Source organism: Eutrigla gurnardus (genome assembly GCF_963514095.1).
Source record: "Eutrigla gurnardus genome assembly, chromosome: 14".
Taxonomy (NCBI): Eukaryota; Metazoa; Chordata; class Actinopteri; order Perciformes; family Triglidae; genus Eutrigla; species Eutrigla gurnardus.
The window spans coordinates 2952853-2973451 of NC_139937.1; the positions used below are offsets into that span (position 1 = coordinate 2952853).

General features: G+C 41.3%; 2 protein-coding genes across 2 annotated transcripts; both read right to left on the bottom strand.

The window, feature by feature from the left end:
• Positions 1 to 217: 217 nt before the first annotated feature.
• On the bottom strand, positions 218 to 8170 carry cyth2 (cytohesin 2). The gene is made up of 12 exons (XM_084026113.1): positions 7987 to 8170; positions 6326 to 6476; positions 5932 to 5998; positions 5725 to 5843; positions 5559 to 5639; positions 5265 to 5377; positions 4915 to 5063; positions 4697 to 4808; positions 4009 to 4085; positions 3218 to 3289; positions 2973 to 3127; positions 218 to 2817 (listed from the first exon to the last, which is right to left on the bottom strand). The coding sequence occupies exons 1-12, from the start codon at positions 8051 to 8053 to the stop codon at positions 2730 to 2732; spliced, it is 1251 nt and encodes a 416-aa protein (XP_083882239.1). The 5' UTR covers positions 8054 to 8170; the 3' UTR covers positions 218 to 2729.
• A 628-nt stretch (positions 8171 to 8798) lies between these two features.
• sphk2 (sphingosine kinase 2) lies at positions 8799 to 20291 on the bottom strand. The gene is made up of 8 exons (XM_084026650.1): positions 20213 to 20291; positions 16833 to 18452; positions 15000 to 15149; positions 14826 to 14920; positions 14554 to 14669; positions 13264 to 13467; positions 11514 to 13122; positions 8799 to 11157 (listed from the first exon to the last, which is right to left on the bottom strand). The coding sequence occupies exons 2-8, from the start codon at positions 17293 to 17295 to the stop codon at positions 11095 to 11097; spliced, it is 2700 nt and encodes an 899-aa protein (XP_083882776.1). The 5' UTR covers positions 17296 to 18452; positions 20213 to 20291; the 3' UTR covers positions 8799 to 11094.
• Positions 20292 to 20599: the final 308 nt, after the last annotated feature.

Sequence of the window (20599 nt, forward strand, 5' to 3'; positions counted from 1 at the left end):
TTTACCTGGATAGGTGAGGACATGAAATCCAGCTGAAATGAACATACTCACAGGATGAATCCAAATGTTTTCATCAGGGGAACCTGCAGGTCAACATGTGTCTTGACACATTCAAATGTCGGGCTTCATAAATAAAGTTGACTTGACCTGGAAGCTAAAAAAACACTTATTTTAACCAAAACCCCAAAGGAAAACAAACGCATAGAGGAATCCATCATCTCTGTTTACCTTTTATTTTTACACAGTAATTTACTGGCATCAATGTATCATTTTCCTTTTGCTACATTTACAGAGGACCCATCCATCTTAACCTCACGTAAATAAAAATAAATAAATACAAAATAAACACATTTTATGAAAATAATAATAATGGTGGAATCAGAAACAGAGGCCATGTTTCAGTCTGATCACTTCAGTGTTCAAAATTGTGTTTTAATGGAAATATTTGTTGTCCCAACAAGTTTTTTTTGGCAACTTTGCACTTCAAGAATACACAGAAGGTCAAGGTCTACAGACTGTCCATGTGTTGTGTAGATGCATTAACATGGAGGTATAAACTTAGGCCTTTGACAGTTTGATGAAGTCCGAGAGTAAAAGGCAATCCTAGATCTGTATTTGAAGGACTAATCACTTGCTGTGTCTTTAAAACAATGTCTGCATGTCCTCAGATCACAGAGAAAAAGGCCCAATTCAGCTTCAAACATGATCTTTAGAGGATGAACACATACAGTACATGTTGGTCACAAACTGCTATAGCTGGAACCGACCAGGTGGTGGCGTTGTACATTATTTCTACACAGTTCATGGTTCATCTTCAACATATTGCAGTGTGTGAGATCGCCAGTAGAGGGTGCTACAGAGTATTGGAGTATTGTCAGTCAAAGTAACAGCATTTTCTCCAAAATGCTAAAATGTATAAAGTGCAGTAGACAATTACTTTCACTACCATCTAAAAAAGTCTGATTCAATAAACTACTAGTAATACGTTTATGAACTGGATGTCAAGCAAATCTATCACCGGACACAAATCTAAACGTTTTACCGATTCATTACATCTGAATCATTTTACCATTATATAATGAATCAAAGCTTTGTTAGTGTTCCTTGTTTTCTCTTCATTTCTATCACTGTGTAATGATCGACAAAATTTAAACTTCAGCTTGTGAATAGCTTCATTAATCTTCACATGGACACTGGGCAGTCAATGAAACAAAAACTAGTTTAAACCAGTGTGAGACTCATTACTGCTTGTGCTCTACAGAGTCTGGTTTACTCCAAACACCAACTGGGTGGTCAAGAGTTCAATCAGACTACTAAAGTCTACTCATCGTCTTATTTTCCAGAAGAAGCTACCATTAAGACAATTTACTCTATGCAAAAAAAAATAAAAATAAAAATAATAATAATCAACTTACATATTAAATGCAATTTTTCCATGTCAACAGGGAACACTAACAGTTTTCAAATCAGTGCACTAGCATGATCAGCGATGCGTCAGTACCTACGACTGACACCTCAGTTTATCAACATGCAGTCCTACAGTAGCTTGTACAAAAATCAGGTTTTAACAAAAGATAAAGAATAAATTAAATCATTTCTATGTGTATCGTAAACAAATATGCTAACATCTATTTACAAAAATTATACATTGTAATGAGCTGCCTTCGTGATTTCTTGAAACTCAACATAGCGGACCTATCAGGCTCTAACAGTTACATGTCTGACAGTTATTACTTGTGAGAGAGACGGCGACGTTCGACTTGTAGCACTGAGCAAGAAAGAAATGATTTGTGGCATGCTGGAAGATTACAAATGAGGACATAATGATCTTTGCTCAGTATAGTGTTATAGAGGATTTGTAAACAAGCCGACAGACTCAAACTACCGTTTACTCTACTATTGCTCACACATGTAAAGAAATATGCTAAAGAACATAGATATTGTTTCGGTGACCTGAAACAAGCAGCTATCTGGAAGGAGAGAAATCAATTCTGCGAGTGAAGCGGTCTTTCTGCCTCGAGACCCGACCGCATTTGAAGATGAAAAGTAAAGTGGCGCACAGTAATGAGCGGTGACATTCTCCTCACATAATGGTTACAGACTCAGTGGAGACAGTAGTGATTTGCTTCAAAGCCGATAAGAGTAATAGAGCAAGCAACGGGCACGTCTGGATAATCTGAAATAATTTGCTGCTTTGATTCCTCTCTGCCGATTGTTACCTAAATATAAATCTTGTTCGTGTTTGAACGGTGAATTCACATTTTTTTTCTGGGGTAATAAAAATAAAGAAAGGCAATTTCTCCTTTAGGCAGCTTCAATACGCGTGAAAGACGAGTTCACAAGAACCGAAGCTGCTTGCTGACATGAATAAGACCATACTGACACTAATGCAGATAGATGTAAAAAACATATGCTTAGAAGATTTCTGTCCACACCGGCACTTTCAGCTTTGAGAAGTTGGCTATATGCGGACGAAAGGCCAAAAACACAAAATGTGTTTTTGAGTTCACCAACACGAGTGTGGATATGGTCGAAGACATGTTTCACAGTTTGATTAAAGAGTCTGGTAGAAAGGATAGCAAAGAGTCCTCATGTCAGGGAGAATGCATTTGGGGATGGGGTAAAGGGGTGAGTAAACTAGTGAGCAGCAGGGATGAAAACGCATGTCCAGTGCTGGAGGGAGGGATGAAAAAGACAAAGGAAGACGGGGAGAGAGTGAAAGGAATACTCTACGGTTGTTCCTCCTTCTTCTTCAGTGATATACGTTTCTTCCTGGCAGCGAGCATTTCGTAGAAGGGATCAACACTGACAGCAGATCTGTATTGGTGACAAAGAAACACCACCGAGTTAAAAAGTGTCATCCGGACAGCAGTTAGGATTTAAAAATTAGGCCCTAACAAGAGGCTACCTAGTCTTTGGGTCAAATTTCTCACTGGTCTACCATTACCCCCCATTATCTTCTATTTCCATACTTGATGCTGTGGATCCATTCGTCCTTCTCCTCAGGTGTGGGGGCGGAGATACGGTAGACCATGTGGTTTCCTTCCACTACTCTCCCATCGGCCTCCGTCTTACAAGCCTTAATCAGCTGACCGCGGTTGTTGGGGATGTACAGCTCAAAGCAGTTCTGTTGGGAGAAAGGCAGAGAACATTTGTGAAATGATAATTATGAATATTACATTTGTATATATAATGTCACGCAAAAATGCAAACTCACAGGTTTTCTTGGGTCTTCTACCTCACGAATACTGAGGTTCTCCAAGGGAATGATACCTCGCGGCTCCTTATCCTGTAGGTCAAACACGCAAACACAGCAGATTAGAGCCGCTAGTTACTGCTACATTCAAATGCCTTTGTTGGGTTTAACAGTCCCAATATATACTATGCGAAAGGATGAACAGAAATGTAACTAATTCTGCTAAAGAAAGGTTTTTTAAACCTCCAAATTGAAGGAATTATTGTAATTGTAATTCAGTGCCAGCCATTTCAGCAAGTTATTCATCTGTAATGTTTCACTTTTTCAACTTTTGGCAAAGTGGGAGGATCCTAAACTACACTAAAGTCGTCTTGGCATATGCGCTTGTGTTAATATTGCTATAGTACGTCTTAGATATGTTGTCTCTTGTAACCAGTCTGACATGTTTCTCTTTTGTTACTATTGTGCACAGGCAACAAAACCAGTTTGTCTCTGGAGATTAACACAGCCATGCATCTAATCCTGGAGTTCAGACACCCAGATTTCTTACAGATAAAGTACATTATAGAAGATGGGAATTTCAGAAATTACCAGAGGCATCAAATAAGCTAAAACAATCACAATTTTCCAGCGGTCTTGCAATACTAAACTAAATTTAACTGCAAGATAACAACAGCAGTAATTCTATTATCGTTTTCTTTCTTTCAGAAAAGCCAATGCAAGTGCAGCAGCAATATCCTGTTAGGACCGTTTAATGCACCAGATGGATTGGCAATGTCAGATTCAATGAAATGTTGCACACAAAGACTCACTGTGGTGTATTCAAAGTAATAAAGGCAGTTGTCTGTAAGAATGAACCATCGCCGTTTCCAGGTTTTCACTCGTCCCCCTGAAACACAAGAGCACAGGAAAGACGATGAGTGAGAAGAGAGGGGGTCAAAGTTGAAGGGATACTAGTCTATAATGTCTACATTCTTACAGCTAACTACGTGGCTAATGTTTTTAACTACAACAACTGTCAGTACATACCTCCTGAGAAAACAAGCAGCGGCAGTAGAGGGTGGAAATCGCAGGGAAGAAGCAGAGAAAAGGGGACCAGCGTATTTAGAGGAAGACAGAGGACAAATGGACAAAGAGAGAGACAGTCGGGGAGGAGGAAGAGAAAGAGATTTATATTAGTGACACAGAGATCAAAGGCCCCGCCATGCAAAAGAAAACAATCCAACTTTGAGACTGCCGTGATGCAGGAAAGTCAGTCAGCATCATGCTGTGGCAGTTTTCATATGCCACAACACAGTGAGCTGACAATCCAAGTCAGAGACCGGAGGTTCATCGTAGGACAAAGCCTTAAGACAGAACAAAGTACACTAGCATACAGAGCATATCGCTTTCTTTCTCAATGGAAATGTATCTGTACCATTTCCATACTGAATCTGTTTGATTTACAACATCCGTGTTAAAGCAAACATGGGGGTATAAGTCTCACTGGCATCATCTCACCAAGTTTAAGAAGCCAGCCCTCTCTGTCCGGGTTGAAGAAGGTGTGTGTCAGGTCGTTGCCGTCGTCCTCTGGGATCTTGAAGGGCTCATTCTTAATGCTTTCATAGAGATTCTGGAATAAAATAATAAAATGGAGTAAAATAAGTTCACTAAAATATCTTTACTGGTTTGATTTTAATTGTCACTAAGCCATCTCCAAAGAAAAACAACAATCGTACTCTGAGCAGGTCCTCAGGCAGGTCTCCTCCTTCATTGATGCCTCGGTTCATCGAGATGAAACGGTCCAGGCCGGGTTTGTCCCTCACATTTGGGTTATGGAGGCTTGTGTTCAGCATAATGATGGCAAATGACAGCACGTAACATGTGTCTGCAAACAGGTGAAAAACAAAAATGGATTCAGGAATATCACATCATATCAATGTAAGTAAATAATGACATCAATTGTTGAGAAAACACTTGTTGTTTGTATGAGATTTCAGTGAGATTTAAGGGGACAGCTTCCAACCACAGACAGAAGTTAAACCATCATTAGAGTACATGAAATGCAGTGTAACGTGTTTGTGTTCACCAGTGCTCTGGAAGACCCCGGGGTTACAGTGGCAGTATCTCTGAGCAAAGGCCTCCATCATTCTGTCAATCTTCTGGGCTTCACCGGGCAAACGGAAACTCCACAGGAATTGTCTGCAGAACACAGGTCGAGGATACAGTCACTACTGCTCTTTTGCATAATTTCCCCTCCCAACCTTAAGTGACAATGAGAGTGGGACCTTCCATTGGGGAGACTGTTTACCTCATAATGCCATGAAACTATTCAGGAGATTTCGTCCTTAATTTAAAACAAAAAGCCAAACAGACAGTTTACCTGAGGGCTTGGACGAGGTTTAGATCAGTAAACTCATGGAGGTCAACGAAAGCCTGAAGAACTTTGATGTTGAAGTCGTCCCTGCAGAACAGCAACAGAGAGATCACAGTGAAAAATGGCTGACGCAAAAGGAAAAAAGGGACACTGGAAATGTACGACGAAGCACCTTTCTCCAAGGTAATCTCCTATAGCGGTCTTGTTGAGGCCCTCTCCTTTGTAGAGGAACTGAGAAATATCCTCTGAAGTGTGTCTGAGCAGCTCATTCTCCACCAGAAACACAATGCCCTACAGAGAAGGAGAAGAGTCTGTCACCACACAGCCAACGCAGAGTGAAGGAAAAGTAGACATGTACAAGTATTGAAGAATCCTTTACCTTTTTGGGGTCCATGTTGAATTTCTTCCTTCCCATTGCCACATGCCTACTTTTCTGGAGAGTTTTACTGCAGAGGGAAAAGTCAAATGTAAGGAAGAATGGCTCTTGCAAAACACACACACACACAATATATATATATATAAAAATGCAGTTCGTAGTCCCATTATATGATATGATGGAAAGTGGAGCATGAATTAGAGTCTCACAGCCTGAGGCAAAAAGCTGCTCTGAAGTCTGGTGGTATGGCAGGTGATACTCTTGTATCTCTTGCCAGACGGCAGCAGGTTGAACCAGCTGGTCTTTCAATATCCTTTGGGCACACCGCAGGCACCTTTTGTCACCAGTATCACTGATGCTCTACTGTAGCAATGTTAATGTGTGCACTCTCTCTTACCTGCCCTCTGTGCTGGTCTCCAGTCCCTCCACCTCCAAAATAGCCTCCCTCAATTCCTCTCTGAGCCTCTGGATCTCCTGCAGCAGGACGCCCTTCCTCCTGCGGATGTCCTCCAGCTCAGAGCGCTCCTCTGGGCTCAGGTCTACAGGGACTGTAAGGGAAGAAAAGAAGAATGACACCATTAGTGCTGCTGCAGATGTAACAAATGGTAATGGTGCCCTAACAACCTGATGAGGCAGAATGCTTCTAAATATGTGACATAAAAACGAATCAAGCACAACTATTTCGAGAAATGCATTGTTACTCCTATTGGTTACAACTCATTCTTTCTATCAATGTCTTACAATGGAGAGGAGTGGGATAAGTGTGGTAGCAACAATAGTCACTCAAGTCAGCAACGTAAGGCACATTGGGAAGGAATAAGTCATGGACCCTTTTAAATTATATTTTGTAAAGATAAAGATTCCTCTTAATTTAAAAAAAAGTTACACTACCACACTTTCAAATATTTGCCTTAATCTTTCCCTTTCTTGTCCCCTCTTTTGTGCAATATGTGAAGAAATACTGAAAATCAGCAGCCTTGTGATTTGTCACTGCAATATAATGTATGAGGGCATTAACAGTACACTGCCCACAGTCTGAACTGTGATACACTCCACTATAGAGCGGACAAACACTTCATGGACTCAACAGACTCTAACACAGACAGAGGCACTGTAAACTCAGATTAAGACTGTTGTAATAGTCCATGTACTACCTGTTTTACTTCACTAGTGTTAGGGGGTGTGGCATATTAATTGTGCTGAGGATTTTTAACACTGTCAATTTTTGTCAGTGACAGAAGACTAAACATTAGAAACACCTCCAAAATAAAGCAATATAAATCAACAGAACTGCAGTCTCCAAAACGCAAAACGATGGGTATCACGTTAAATCATCAACACCAACATAACCTTCATCATGAAGTGTTTTGCTTGGTTGTTGAATTAGACGTTGGCTATAACGTGACTGAACGTAATGTCTGAAAGCTCCATGGTATAGTAACATTATCGGGATTGATGTATTTTGCACAAACATATCGTGATAATGTACTTTGACCAAATCAACCAGTTTACGTTAGAGCTTAAATTAGCAGCTCGTGATCAGCAGCACCCAAAGCCTCCCAGACCAGTATGTTTACTCTACCAAACAAACAGCTGCTCTAAACCACCAACCACGCCCACAGTCTGGGACAATTACAATTCATATACAGCAGCCAGGGTAAAGTAACAGGATGTTTATGGCGTCAATGCATTAGCAATGCCACGTTTTAACACATTCTCGTGTGACTTGGAAGCTGGCCAGTCAAGTTAAATGCCCGGCGACGTCAGCTGAAACATGAGCTCCGAGCACACAGTCAAATAATCAATATTTAGTTGGCGTCAAGCTAAGCTAATGCATCTTTGTGGCGAATTTAAACCTAAATGTGGTTTACGTGTACATTCATGCTTTTCGGAGAAGACGGCAAAAGGTATATGATCAATCATTTACATGTTACGCTAGAAGTTTAACGGAATGATCACTGTGTCACGCCTGAGCAAATAAACCGAGCCACTAGCTACGAATAGCCACATTGAGCTAGCGGTAGCATATGCAAATAGCTAAATAGTAAGCCCACTTACTGTAGTCCAGGTCATCCATTTTTGGCGCTTTACTTTTAGGCATAAATATTTCAGAGTCGACTGTCATTCAATATCAGAAAACTAGGGATATATGTGTAAATATATCCTCAAAACTAAAGGGGAAAAAAGAGAAAGCCCCTGGTGCCGAAATGTTGGGCCGGAGACAAAGAAGGTGGCGACACCGGAAGCGGTGTCTGACTTTCGAGTAGTATACTTCCGGTCAGCTGTTTTTCAAAATACAATCATTTATGTATTTAAGTAAAGTAACGATTACATTTGACATCCGTGCATAAACGGCAGTAAGGCTACACGTATGATGGTTAAACAATGATTATTATTGTTTATTATATCATTATTAAACCAATACAATTTGTTTTTGTCTAAATACATTTAACGTTTACATTTTGTAAAAAATACTCTGATCTGTCTGTCTCAAGAGTGAGGTCAGTCTCAATACTCTCTCTCTATACATACACATAGTGTGTCTTTATATAGTATTTATATAGTGAATGGATTTATTTAAAGGTGTTATCTGAATGTCACAAATGTATGACAAAATTAATTTCTATAACTATGCAATTTACAAGAGTAAGACAATAAAACTGCTAATGTGAAAAAGAAGGAAAAGCCTGATGAAACAATTCACTGGAATAGTGAAACTGTTTTAGTTATGTATGCTCTAGTGGGCAGTCGTTTTTAAACAATGCCATTAGATATATTTTGATGATTAAAGAAAAGTCCCTCTCTTGATATCCCAAAAACACTTCCAACTGTATTTTATAAATATAAAGACACATTAGTGTGACAAACAGTAGATTTGCTCCAGACAAACTTAACAAGTTATATTTATTCAAACCCATATATAACTATTATCTGTACATTGTGTATGTATCTTTCATATATTCATATGATTTTAGTAATAGTTACAATTTCATTACAGGCAGGCCATATTGACATCTTCATGGCATTATCAATTGAGGGGTTATACCCCGACATTGTCACATTAAACTAGTCTATAACACCATGATCCGAGCTATGGCCATAGACAACAAAATGTTTAGAAAGGTAAACTAGTCTCGTAAACATCGAGAGTAAACATTTTGGCATAAAAACTCAATTTAAAATGATATAGATTCTTCTATTTGGTACTTTAACAATTCTAGACTCAAAATGTTGTATTCTTGTGTAAGCACAGTGCAGTTGTGGTAGTCTAGTTGCATTGTTCACTCAAAGGGGGAAAAAGCAAAAATAAAAGAAGAAAAATAAAGGCCTGGTGAGCAAAGAGTTTTACTCCATTTTCTGCAGTCAGGTTTTAACAGTTCATGATCAACAGCCAGAATTTACAGGCTTAATATACAAAGGCATTGATTTGTCCAGGCATGACCAAGACATACAGTATATTGATGATGACCCAAGCAGTCGGCACATGATCTCACTGATTGATACACTGCACATGCTAATGATTTATCCTTTGTCCAGACAAAGAATATCAGCAGGTTTTATTTAAACATTTCAAAAATGTATTCATAACATAACAATTTCCAAGTGTAAGCTCCAAGAACTGCTGTTTGATTTCACTAAGGACGGTATTTTACATTTAAAACCCAACATATCACTCAATTCTACAGATCAGCTCTGCTGCTGGATAATGTCTCACAGTGAAATTTGTTTTACCTCAGGCTTATTTATCTCTCGATCAAAAGTCTGACAACACAGAGCTGCTGAATTTTAATGTTGTGCCCTTGTTTTTCTCCACAGCAGGATGTTAAAGTTTCTAAATGATTTTGTAAGCAGTCAGTCCTACCTTTTAGTGTGTAAATCGAGTGCATCCATTTCTAGGACAAAGTATCAGATTCTTCATTATTCTGTAGATGTAAAAGTTAGAAAGCATTCTAAGTGTTGTGATTTTCTGTGCTGCTTCAACTCCAGTCATTGTGCAAAATGAATGCACCACTTACTACTTAACAGATGCATGTAATGTCCTGTACGCTTCCTAAATATGATTACTGATATATTCATTATGTGATTCTGAAACATTTCTTGAAAATCAACAGTCTAAAACCACTGACAATGAAGCTTGCTTAGTTCAGATATTTTTATGTTCAATAGTGTGATATCACTGACATCATCGTGCATCCACTGGCTAAGAAAAACAGGCAGATTATGTAAAAATGTCAGTAATAGTCAACGGTTCCATTGTTCCTACTAATGTAGCGACTCTGAAAAGCTTGAAGCTGCTGCTCGACATTGAGCTACTTGCATGACCCAAATGGTCATCAAAGTGTTCATTTCTCCACATTTTTCTCCACTGATGCTTAAAACAGTGGAGCATAGTGTGCTCAAAGATAACAGTAGGTAAGTGGGTCTAGCAGTATGTCTATGTAATTAAGCATAGCATTTAATGTAGTGGACAGACACAGATAGGTGGCAGAGACTAAAAATATTTGGGTTTCTTATGTAAGTGAGAGAGTAAGGGCAAAGGTACAAACTGTCCAATGTGTCAAATAAGGCATTTTTTCATGGACGGAAGTTTTTATCCTCAAACATTGAGCTGGGGTTGAAGATTGAAGTTGGGGCTTATTAATGGGCGGTTTAATGGGGTGTTAGCCCAAGTGAATCTCAATGTATTTATTTATAGCATTTCATGTTTAATAACAACTTTCTCTCAATTTAATCAGATCTTTTCCATTTTCTGAAAGGCAACATTCAGGTAGTGCTTATTTGCATGCATACTACTATGTATACATCCAACACATGCACATCTGCACACAAAAAATCCATGAACATTCAATTGTTTTTCCCTCTTACTAATCCCGTCTGTGCAGTTTCATGCTTCTCAGGGTACGCTGAGCATAATCCAACAGCTGTGCAATGAGGCGCATTTTTCATCCATTTTCAAATTCTCTATTAATCCCTGCAGTCGTGCTCCAATGATGCATGGCTCGGTGGGTTATCCCTTTCATTTAACACCAGAAAAGCAGCTTCTGGAATCCAGGCTTTTTTAAGTCTCTCAGATACTCTCCGCTCTCTTTCGGAGTATAGATGACAACAGAGATTATATAATTCAGTAGAGTGCTGTATCTGTCAACCAGCTCAACCAATCCCTGATTAGAATCTGGTAATCTTCACTCCAGAGTCACCAACGATGAGACGAGCCATGGAAGGATGAACCTGTGAAATATTGAAATACAATAATAGCATTATTACCAATGAGAGGTCTCACATTATCTCATTAATATAAGTCCACAGCATTGATGCTTATAATGTGTTATTGCCAACCATGAATGATTAACAATCAATTAATTTAAAGCTTATATAATACAAAATACCTGCTTTTCCGCCAATCACTAGTTAAACTTTTAACATTAACCACAATCAAAATACTGGCACATCACTACAAAGTATATTACAGTTACATGAGCATGTGCTTTCTGTATCGGTGGGTCTAGAGGGAATCAAAACCCCTGACTTAAGAAAACTGTCACACCCTATCCAATCACCTACAAACCATTTCCCCCCTTTCTGACCTGCGCTTGAAGAGGCCCATAGGGCACCAGTTCTCCATCCACAGTGAGTGTCCCCCGTGTAGACAGAGGCTGCAGCCTGAAGGCCCTGCAGGCAATATGGCTCACATACGGTGAGCTGACGGAGTGGTGGGTTCCTCTTTCCATGGCAAAGAACAGTCTCAAAAGAGTGGTTCTGGAGATCCCCGCTCGCACAAACGTCAGGTGGATCAGCCCATCGTCGAACCTGGCCTGGGGTGCAGCATGAAGATCAGCCCCGAGGTGAGACTGATAAAGGGCCAGGACCAGGACAAAGTCCCCTTCAATGGTGACCCAGTCTCTGGTGGGAAGGGGTTGGTCAAGGGGGGGTAACAAGTCATCTCTAGGGATATTTAAAGGCAGTGAGACAAAAGGACGGTTCTTCAGCGGCCCTGCTGGCTCGGCAATGTCAAAGTTAAAAGATGAGGACGGTGTGCGTAGAGAAGGTGAGTGCGAGGTGGAATTTGGGGTGTTAGGCCGGGGGATGAGGTAGGATGAAGAGTGTGGGGAGGCACATGAAGGGGAAGATGGGGGTGTGGGAGAAAGAGACAGGGAGAGTGAGGGGAGTTTAGGAGGGAGGGAGTTTGAGTGGGAGTGCTGGAGGAGAGAGAGGGGCCTCGGACGGGTGGCATTCTGGTTTTGGTCCAGGGTCTTCGGCTTGTGAGAGAAGGGTGAGTGACGAAAGGGAGAGGAGATGGTGAGAGATCGCTCACGAGCAACGTCCAGTTGGTAGGGTTCTTTCTGGTAGTAGGTTCCATTCAGATCCATGTCCTCTACCCCGTATGAATTGCCAGAATCTGCGTCGGCCTCCTGACTGAGAGGCTGGTTGAAGAGCGTGTTGGCTATCTGGCTTGAAGGGGCTGAATTCTTTCTTAGTGCCTGTCTGGCTTCGTGAAGGTTATCTTGGCAAGTGAGACAATCCTCTTGCTCTTCATCTGCCTCCTGCCCCATGTCTACCCCACAGCTCTCTCCCAGCTCTCTTGCATGCAACACTCTCTCCCCCTCTGCAGAACCACCACCACTGCCCTCCCCATCCTTCCCCCTATCCTCCTCCTCCTCCTCCATCTCACTGGAGTCTTGCTCTACCCTTTCCTCATCTTCCCTTTCATCCTTGATCCCCGCCAACCTTTCTACCCTTCCCATACTGGAGTCATCCCTTTCAATTGATTCTGAACTCTCCGAACAAGTCCCTGACCTCTCCTCTTCTGCTTCCATCTCCACCTCCCTCTCTCTGTCTTCCGCCAGGCTGCTTGCCCTCACCACTCCAGTCCCTCCTCCCCTAGCCCTCTCCCTTCTTCTTTCCCTTTCTCTCTGCCTCTCCTCTTTTTCCCTCTCTCCCTCACCCCTACGCAGGCTCCTCTGTTCGCTGATGCCCATGTCAGAGCAGGTGCGATGGATGGGTGGTCGACAGAAGCCGTCCAGACCTTCTGTGATACTACGGGAGAGGGGTCTCCTTGGCGGAGGAGGCGTGGCATCTGGTGACGTGTTGCTAATAGAGGGAGGCAAGTAGGACAGACGACCCTTGTAGGATCGAAGAGAAGCTATGCGCACCAGGGTGCCCAGGGTGAAGCGAGCTGAGCCCAGGCCACGATACCTGGAATAAGGAAAGATATCAAGTCAAGCTATCTATCTCAAGCTACATTTAATTGCAGGAGAATTACAGTAATGCTTGGATGATCAAAGCCAATGGTGGATGTTCTTAGAGTTAGCAATTAATAAGCAATCACACACCCACCTCTCACTCTCAATATCCACATCAGACACAAAGCCCCAGGCAACAGAAAGGAAAGAAAACAGTCTCCTGGGTGCTGCAGTACGACTGTTGGTGGAGGGAGGAGGACTTGTAGTCACAGAGACCACGTCCATGGGTCGGACACCGCCTCGACAGAGCAAAAAGCAGCAGTTCAAAAGGAGGGGCTCCCGAAGGCACATGTCATACCTGAGAGAGATATAAAGAAGACAACAACACCTCCTGTCAGTAAAGATAAGGACAGAACTGTACAAACAACAGGTCAATACAGATGGCCTGCCACTATTCACACATATCTAGATCTAGATAACAAGTTACGATGTGGGTTTGTTCTTCACATATCTTGAGAACCATTAATTTAATCTACATCACACTAAGAAGGTATATCGCTGGGGACCAAAGGACGTCATGTAGTTGGTGCAACTTGGACATGCAACACATTCAATATTAACACATTTTGAAAAAACAGCTTTTTGCATCAGCGGGAGATGAGCTTCAGATCCCTGCGGATTGAGTCGAGCATGTCATCCACAGCTCCCGGCTCGTTGTCTGTAACAGATTTAACAACTCTTCTTCACTTCCCTGGAGTCGATGAGTGATGAGCAGTTCTCGAGTACTTCCGAGGGCCAAGCAATCGCCCCGTCCTGAATGGCCTGCCCCAAACGTGTACTGCACTAATTTGTTTTAAGATAAGACATCTGACTTAACTATGTTGATCTGATTCGGTACAATGAAAATAAAATAAATCCATATATCATATCATGATCTTTGACTCTTCATTTGTGTTAGTCTCTTTAAGCTGATAAAAGTTACATTTTGGCATTAGAAACACAAAGTACAAAACATGCTTTTGCAAGATGATATGTCAAATGTGATATGACAGTGGTATGACAGAGCTCAACTCAGGCAGAATAAAGCTGGGCTCTTAAACAAATGTTAAATTTCTAGTGTGTCGACTCGGCACACCATCATCGATTCAATTATATTTATAGTGTCATATCACAACAGAAGTCAGAATAGAATACGCTCATGATTTTCAGAGTCAATACATCATGTTTCCAAGTAAAAAGGTCAACTTGTAAACGTGAAAACAGCAGTTGCAAAGTTTTCCTTTAGGAACTATAGAGGAGATGATTTATGATACGATGTCCTTAAATAACACTTTTTGTGTTCACACAACTGAGTATTTGTAAAGTTTCACATTTGTTAACAATGGGCTGGAAAACACACACACGCTTGTCGCACTTTACAGATATGAATGGGATACATGTTTACCCTGCATGGTGGTTGATGGAGCCAGCCAGTGCATTTCCAGAGCCACAGGGAAGAATGCCTACGGGGGTTTTTATTGCTTGTTCCCAGTCAGGACGCTCCATCAGTCCATTAATTACCTGCAGAAACACAACAAAGAAAGTCCTGAAATCTTATTGGTGGCTACAGTTTAAGGTGTACATGTGGTACAAAAATATCTTCACTGATATATAATTCCCCCCTTTAATACCCCTAAATTACACCATGCTTAGCCCTCCAACAAAAGCATTACACACCTCATGCAGCAGGCCATCTCCAGAGACGATGATGATGCCATCCCACTCTGGGAGCGATATCTCTCTGATAAGCTCTCTGGCATGGTTCTGGCGCTCTGAGACAGATCAAGTAAGTCAACACTGGAAATGTATCATAAATAAATGTTTTATCTGCCTTTGCCCATGGCATGTTACCTGTCTGTATAAGGTTGTAGCTGATGTTGGCCTCTCTGATCATTGGCAGGATGTGGGACTGACACCACTGCATTGCCTGGCCTCTCCCACTGAAGGGATTGACCAATAACAGTAGTCGTCTGGGACGAGGTAGCAGACTTCTTGAAAATTCTGTATGAAAAAGAACGGGGAGCATAAATAAGTTAAAACTCACAGTTTCCCGAGGTTCACCGCAAAGCGAGCCAACTGGGAGCTGTCATTATAGTGTTGCCCAAACCTGGACTTTGAGTGCATTCAGCCATTTGAGCCTCCTTTATTTCACTCATTGGACCTACTTCACACTGGCAGCATGTCTGTTAATCATTTAAACTCATACACATGGAAAAGGACCCAAGAACCATTTCATATATAGGAATTCAATAAAACAAGGGGGTGAAATAATAAATCATTCATTATCTGTCCAACTGGGGCACAGAGACAACACATCACCAGGTAGCTTATAATAAAGAAAAAAGCTTCTATAGTTAGCTCAAAAATCTATCTAAGATTTAGTATGGTACAGATGGATGCCAACAGTGCAGGGAAGGAGATGAAATTACTGATTATCCTGGATTATGCAACAAGCAATATAAAAGCAAATCAACAAAAAACCCAGTTTACCAAAGCTAAATTGTTCATAAGCACACAAACTGAGACCGAATCAAGATAGCAAGTGATTCATATATGGAGTGATTAGGTAAGAGGAGTAAAACAGAAAAATGCGAGAGAGAAAAAATAGGGTGAACTGCAACAGAGTATGAATGGGACAGGAGAGACAAGGGGAATAAAGAGGATTGGGAAAAGAAATATTAAAAATTGAATGACAGTTTTACCTCTGTTGGGAGAAGCAGACAGTGGTGTGATAGGTAAAGACTGAGGAAAACAAATGGTGGAGAGATTAAAGAGAATGGGTTAAAGATTAAGTCTTAAACAGAGGAAGGAAACAGGAAGAGATGGGAGATGCTGGCAAAGAATGTGCACATACAGTAGGTAATGGTGAGAAAAATGAATGTAAACACTGAGCAAGGCCTTGCTATCTGTTTGATTATTAAGGCTGGGGATACATCGCTTGGAAAGGGGTAGCAAGCTGCAGCAGTCCCACCCACTTTGTCTCTACATTTGACACTGACCGTGTGTGCAGGACAGATAAGGGCAACAAACAAAGAAGGATTAGTTAAATGTGAGATGATTTATGTGAAACAAAGAAATCCAAACACACACAGCCTCTCTGTGTGTATTAGTGTTAATCCTCCTTTGTGTTTTGCTACATAACCCCTGAAATGCAGAACAACTCTTGGTCCCACTTGTGTCCTCAGTGACAAATTATGAAGGTTGTACATACAGACAAATCTTGGGTCACTGTGACATTAAGCTATACTTAGCAAGCATTTACAAAAGAGGCATAAATCAAGCTGGCATGAGGGGACATTGCATGGTTTCAAATAGTAAACAGGAATTCAAGAATTAGTCATGGAGACTAACGTTGAGGTAAGCCAAAGCAAATCAAATATCTACTGTATAATGCTGACCTTTTGATGAAGCTGTTGACTGTAACTACGCCACATTATATCAACAACCAGGATTATTAATAGAAAGAGAGCACACTTGGGGTCTTAGGGTCTGGGAAACTAAGACTAAAAAAATATGAAAAACAAAATGATGTTGAATGTCATAATAAAGGAAAATTCAAATTTCAAAATAGTCTGCAGTAAGGAAATATGGGCAAATTGATGTTAATGGGCCATCACCAGTTTGGTCCTATAACAAGTCACACCCACCCTGGACAAGCAAGCCTCTGGTAAGACACCCACTCACCTGTGTCAGCAGTGACGGTCACACCTCGGAGTAGACACTGCACAGCAGCCGACCACCTCTCAGCTTCAGACCTGCTTTCTGCCAGGTAGGCCCTCACTTGCCTGCGTCGAGACACCCCTTTCCGTCGCTTGCCTGGTGGGTACCAGTACAGCACCAGAAGAGGGGGCGCAGGGGCACGAGGGCAGCTGCATCCAACTAGCTCTGATAAAGGCAGCAAGAGACGGGCATCTTTTCCCAGCCGCGGTGACAGCCGCTGGATATGTATGTGGGTATGAGTGAGGGTCAAGGCATAGTTGGAGGCCGGAGCCGGAGTAGGGGAGGCAGCAGGGGAGAGTCCGCCTGGACCACCAGGGCTGTTGGGGCAGCTGTTATTGTTGCTGTTGCTGCCTGAACCCCAGCTGGCAAACTGGCCATGAAGGAGGGCCTCTGCTGTGGATGGTGAAGATGGTTCTGGAGAACGCATCCTCACTGATGATGTGGATGAGGCTTATCGGGACAAAGTCAGTCTGACGCGCTTTAGGGTAGTATTTTCTACAGTGAGAGGCTTGAAGAGTGGAATCTGGCAGCTCTTCAAGATTTGTAGGTAAAAACCAAAATATATCATTCAGAGCTTATCCCTGAAATCTCCTCAAAATCATTCTCCCTCTTCAGTGTTTGGATTCAAGAGACAACGTCACAAAAGAATCTGCTGAGTTTCTGTTTCCATCTGTCCATTTCAAAAGTATGTCTTCATTTGAAAAGATATTGTAAAAAAAAATCTTCCAGTTTAAAGGTTCATATTTTAGAGTATTTTCCAGTGAAGATGGACACAGCTAAAGATCGGTCTTTGTGTCACATTTAGAAGCTCCCATCAAAGTTTGATCTGCAGAGCCATAAGCTTCTATAGTTTGCTGTACAGAAATACATCAACATATTTGAAGACAATAGAACTTAAAAGTGAATATTTCCCACGACAAGATCAGTCATTGAAACAAAAGTGTTCTTCAAAAAGATTGCATAAGTAAAAAAAAAAAGTTAACATTACATCCGCCTATTGCGATAACAATATGAGGCAGCCGAGCAGCTTGACATTTACAATAAATCTTTAAATAATTACACAAATGGACAAAACCTAAACTATAAGTTGCATTGAGCAAATGATTAATTAAAGTATGAATAAGACATACAAACACACCTTGATTGAACAAGGAGGCTGCAGCAATTAAATGAATGCACAAGTAAAGAATTCTGTAGAGTATGTTGCATGTATTTGCTGGCCCAAAATGTAATTAATGCCACTAAAATATGATAAGTGCAGGGTTTTTCAAGAACTTTGATACCGATATTGCTACATTAAATCTCAGTGATAACGTAGGCAGATGGAAAGAGAGACTAGGCCAGTAGTGTGATACATTAAAGTTTCAGCCAAAGAAATACTCCTGTATACTACTTCATTATCTGTTCTCCACAACTAGAGGGTGAACACTAGGTTAGACAGGTGGAGACTGGACAAAGTAAACATTAAAAACAGAAACAAAACAAAAGACAAACAAGGAGACAGTTCCAGGTCAGTCCTTATAGTTTACGTCATTGTAATGTCCATGAGTCAAGCCTCACGTTCCCTCCCAAAGATCTTTGTTCCTGTACGGTCACAAAAGAGGAGAGGAGGACAAAAGTAAATTATAGAAGTGGAAAAACACAATAGCAGAAGTAGATATTTTAATACATTGTTACACACAGATTTCACTGAGCAAAGGTGACTAATTCCGTATCACATTCTCACAATTAGAGGAGAGCAAGTACAGAGAACTATCATGATAAGAGGAAGAGATTACGGTTACAGGGTGAAGCAATCCGAGACCCACCATGCCCCTTGACCCCAAGTGTGTCTTTGTACATAATGACTAACAGTCACACATCCTCAACTGCCTTGCTGAGACACCACATTATTTTTGCATGAAAGCTGGAATGAGAATGACCACATCTGGCTGGTATTCTTTTCAATAGGGCTTTTGTCTAACAGGATTTGGGGAAACGGTGTCTTTCACAATTCCAATCTAGGATTGAGATTTTGCAAATTGCTGACCTAAATGGTACTGAATTTTTGAGGTTTTGCAATAGGCATTAGCATGCAACAATCTCAAATTGTTCCCAATAAAGAAATAGGTGAGCCCGTTTAAAAATGTTATAGATACTATTAATTAATCCAAGATGAGGATATACTGTATACACTACATGAGCATAGTAGTAACAAAGATGAATGTATTATACCATATCATGTGTATATATACATAGATGGTAGATTGCAGTAATCTTAATGTCAGCAGGGTCCAGTGAATGAGACTTTAGCGCGTCAATGTGAAACTACGGTGTATCCCAAATTCATCACATCTTTCTTTAAAGTTTTACAACAGCTCAGAAATGTTATGCAAGCTGTGGGTCAGACTAAATCGATACTTGGCTGACGTCCTGTCCTGATAAAACACAAATAGTGCCTCAGTTGATGTCCATTGTTGCATATTACGTCCATGAAACGCAGGGCGGAGACACCAGAAATAATATCAGCAGGCTAATTTTGTCCCCAACACAATGAGGCTGTTGTTGAGTGACTTCGGGGTATTTTTGGGCAAGTTTCGGTCATCTTGTACTTTGAATTCAAGACCAGTCTTATACCAAGGACACTAACACACTTAACAGTGGCGTTAAACAGCTCGTCCAATAACGCTGATGATACAGCTAAAGTAACGTTAAAAAGCTAACCGTTAAAACTTTAACAGCACCAAGCCATCCACCTAACGTTAGCTAGCAGGGTGACAGGCTGCTAGCTAACTGGACAACTTCACTCATATTAACAGTCACCGTTCCAGCACACTTGAACCGAAGAAGCATTTTCATAAATGTCGTAGCCTTTAAAATATCCAGCAAGCAGCAAAGGGAGTCAACAATTAGAAACCCGACGGTAAATCAAAGTGATAGCCGCCGCTAGCTAATGTTGTGACTACAGTAGCTACTGTAAATGCTCCTTGACAAGAGCAACACAGCGTTCAGTTAAACCGCTAGTTAGCGGCGGCTAGCAGTTTATTACTCATGTAGCTTAATCTCAAGCTTATTTACGGCACTAATAAAACTTTATTATCTTGAAAGTGACTAGATACCGGCACATGTGCACAGAGAAGCCCCCATTAAACATTTTGCGTCTCATTTACGGATGTGTTTCAGGAGGTAACCAAGTTAGCGCAGATAACGGTGGATGACAACGTTAAGCTAACAGGCGGTCTGGTCAGATTCCGTAAACCCGGGTTAACGAGAACATCGACAACTTTTAAAGTTGTATTTTTACCGGTACCGGCTCAGAAGAAGCCAAGTTAAACGCGATATATTAAAGCTAAATACAAAATTACCTCATCTTGTCTCCCCCCTCACGACGACAGACAGTCGCTTGCTCTGAAAAACTGCGGCTCGGCGCAGGAAGTGTCTGGAGACGCAGTAGCAGCAGCTTTGAGCGGCGGAGAGGAAGTCCAATGGCGATAAGGAAAACATTGCAACACCCACCGACATTCTCCAATCATTGACAGACCACCACTTCCTGGTCAGGTCATTTTCCCCCCACTGGCCATTATCAATGCGAACCAAACGATTCGTGACGGCAGATTTGAAATAAAACTTCAGTGGAGACTGGAAATGGAAATAAAAGGGTTGAGGGGAACTTAAGTTGTAAGTGGGAGATGTTGTAGCATTATCCTGGTCCACTCCTGTGATGTTTAACAGTCATTTGATGGTCATTTTCT

Bases quoted from the DNA above. Each gene is read 5' to 3' on its own strand.
- sphk2 (XM_084026650.1), bottom strand. From the start codon at position 17,295: ATGCGTTCTCCAGAACCATCTTCACCATCCACAGCAGAGGCCCTCCTT. The intron at 14,670-14,825 runs GTGTGTAATGCT...GTGTTTCTGCAG, and splicing joins GAGATGGCCTGCTGCATGAG to GTAATTAATGGACTGATGGA. The intron at 11,158-11,513 runs GTCAGAAAGGGG...AATATTTCACAG, and splicing joins ATGGGCCTCTTCAAGCGCAG to GTTCATCCTTCCATGGCTCG.
- cyth2 (XM_084026113.1), bottom strand. From the start codon at position 8,053: ATGACAGTCGACTCTGAAATATTTATGCCTAAAAGTAAAGCGCCAAAA. The intron at 5,844-5,931 runs GTAAAGGATTCT...CCTTCTCTGTAG, and splicing joins TCAACATGGACCCCAAAAAG to GGCATTGTGTTTCTGGTGGA. The intron at 5,064-5,264 runs GTGAACACAAAC...ACCTGTTTGCAG, and splicing joins CGGGGTCTTCCAGAGCACTG to ACACATGTTACGTGCTGTCA.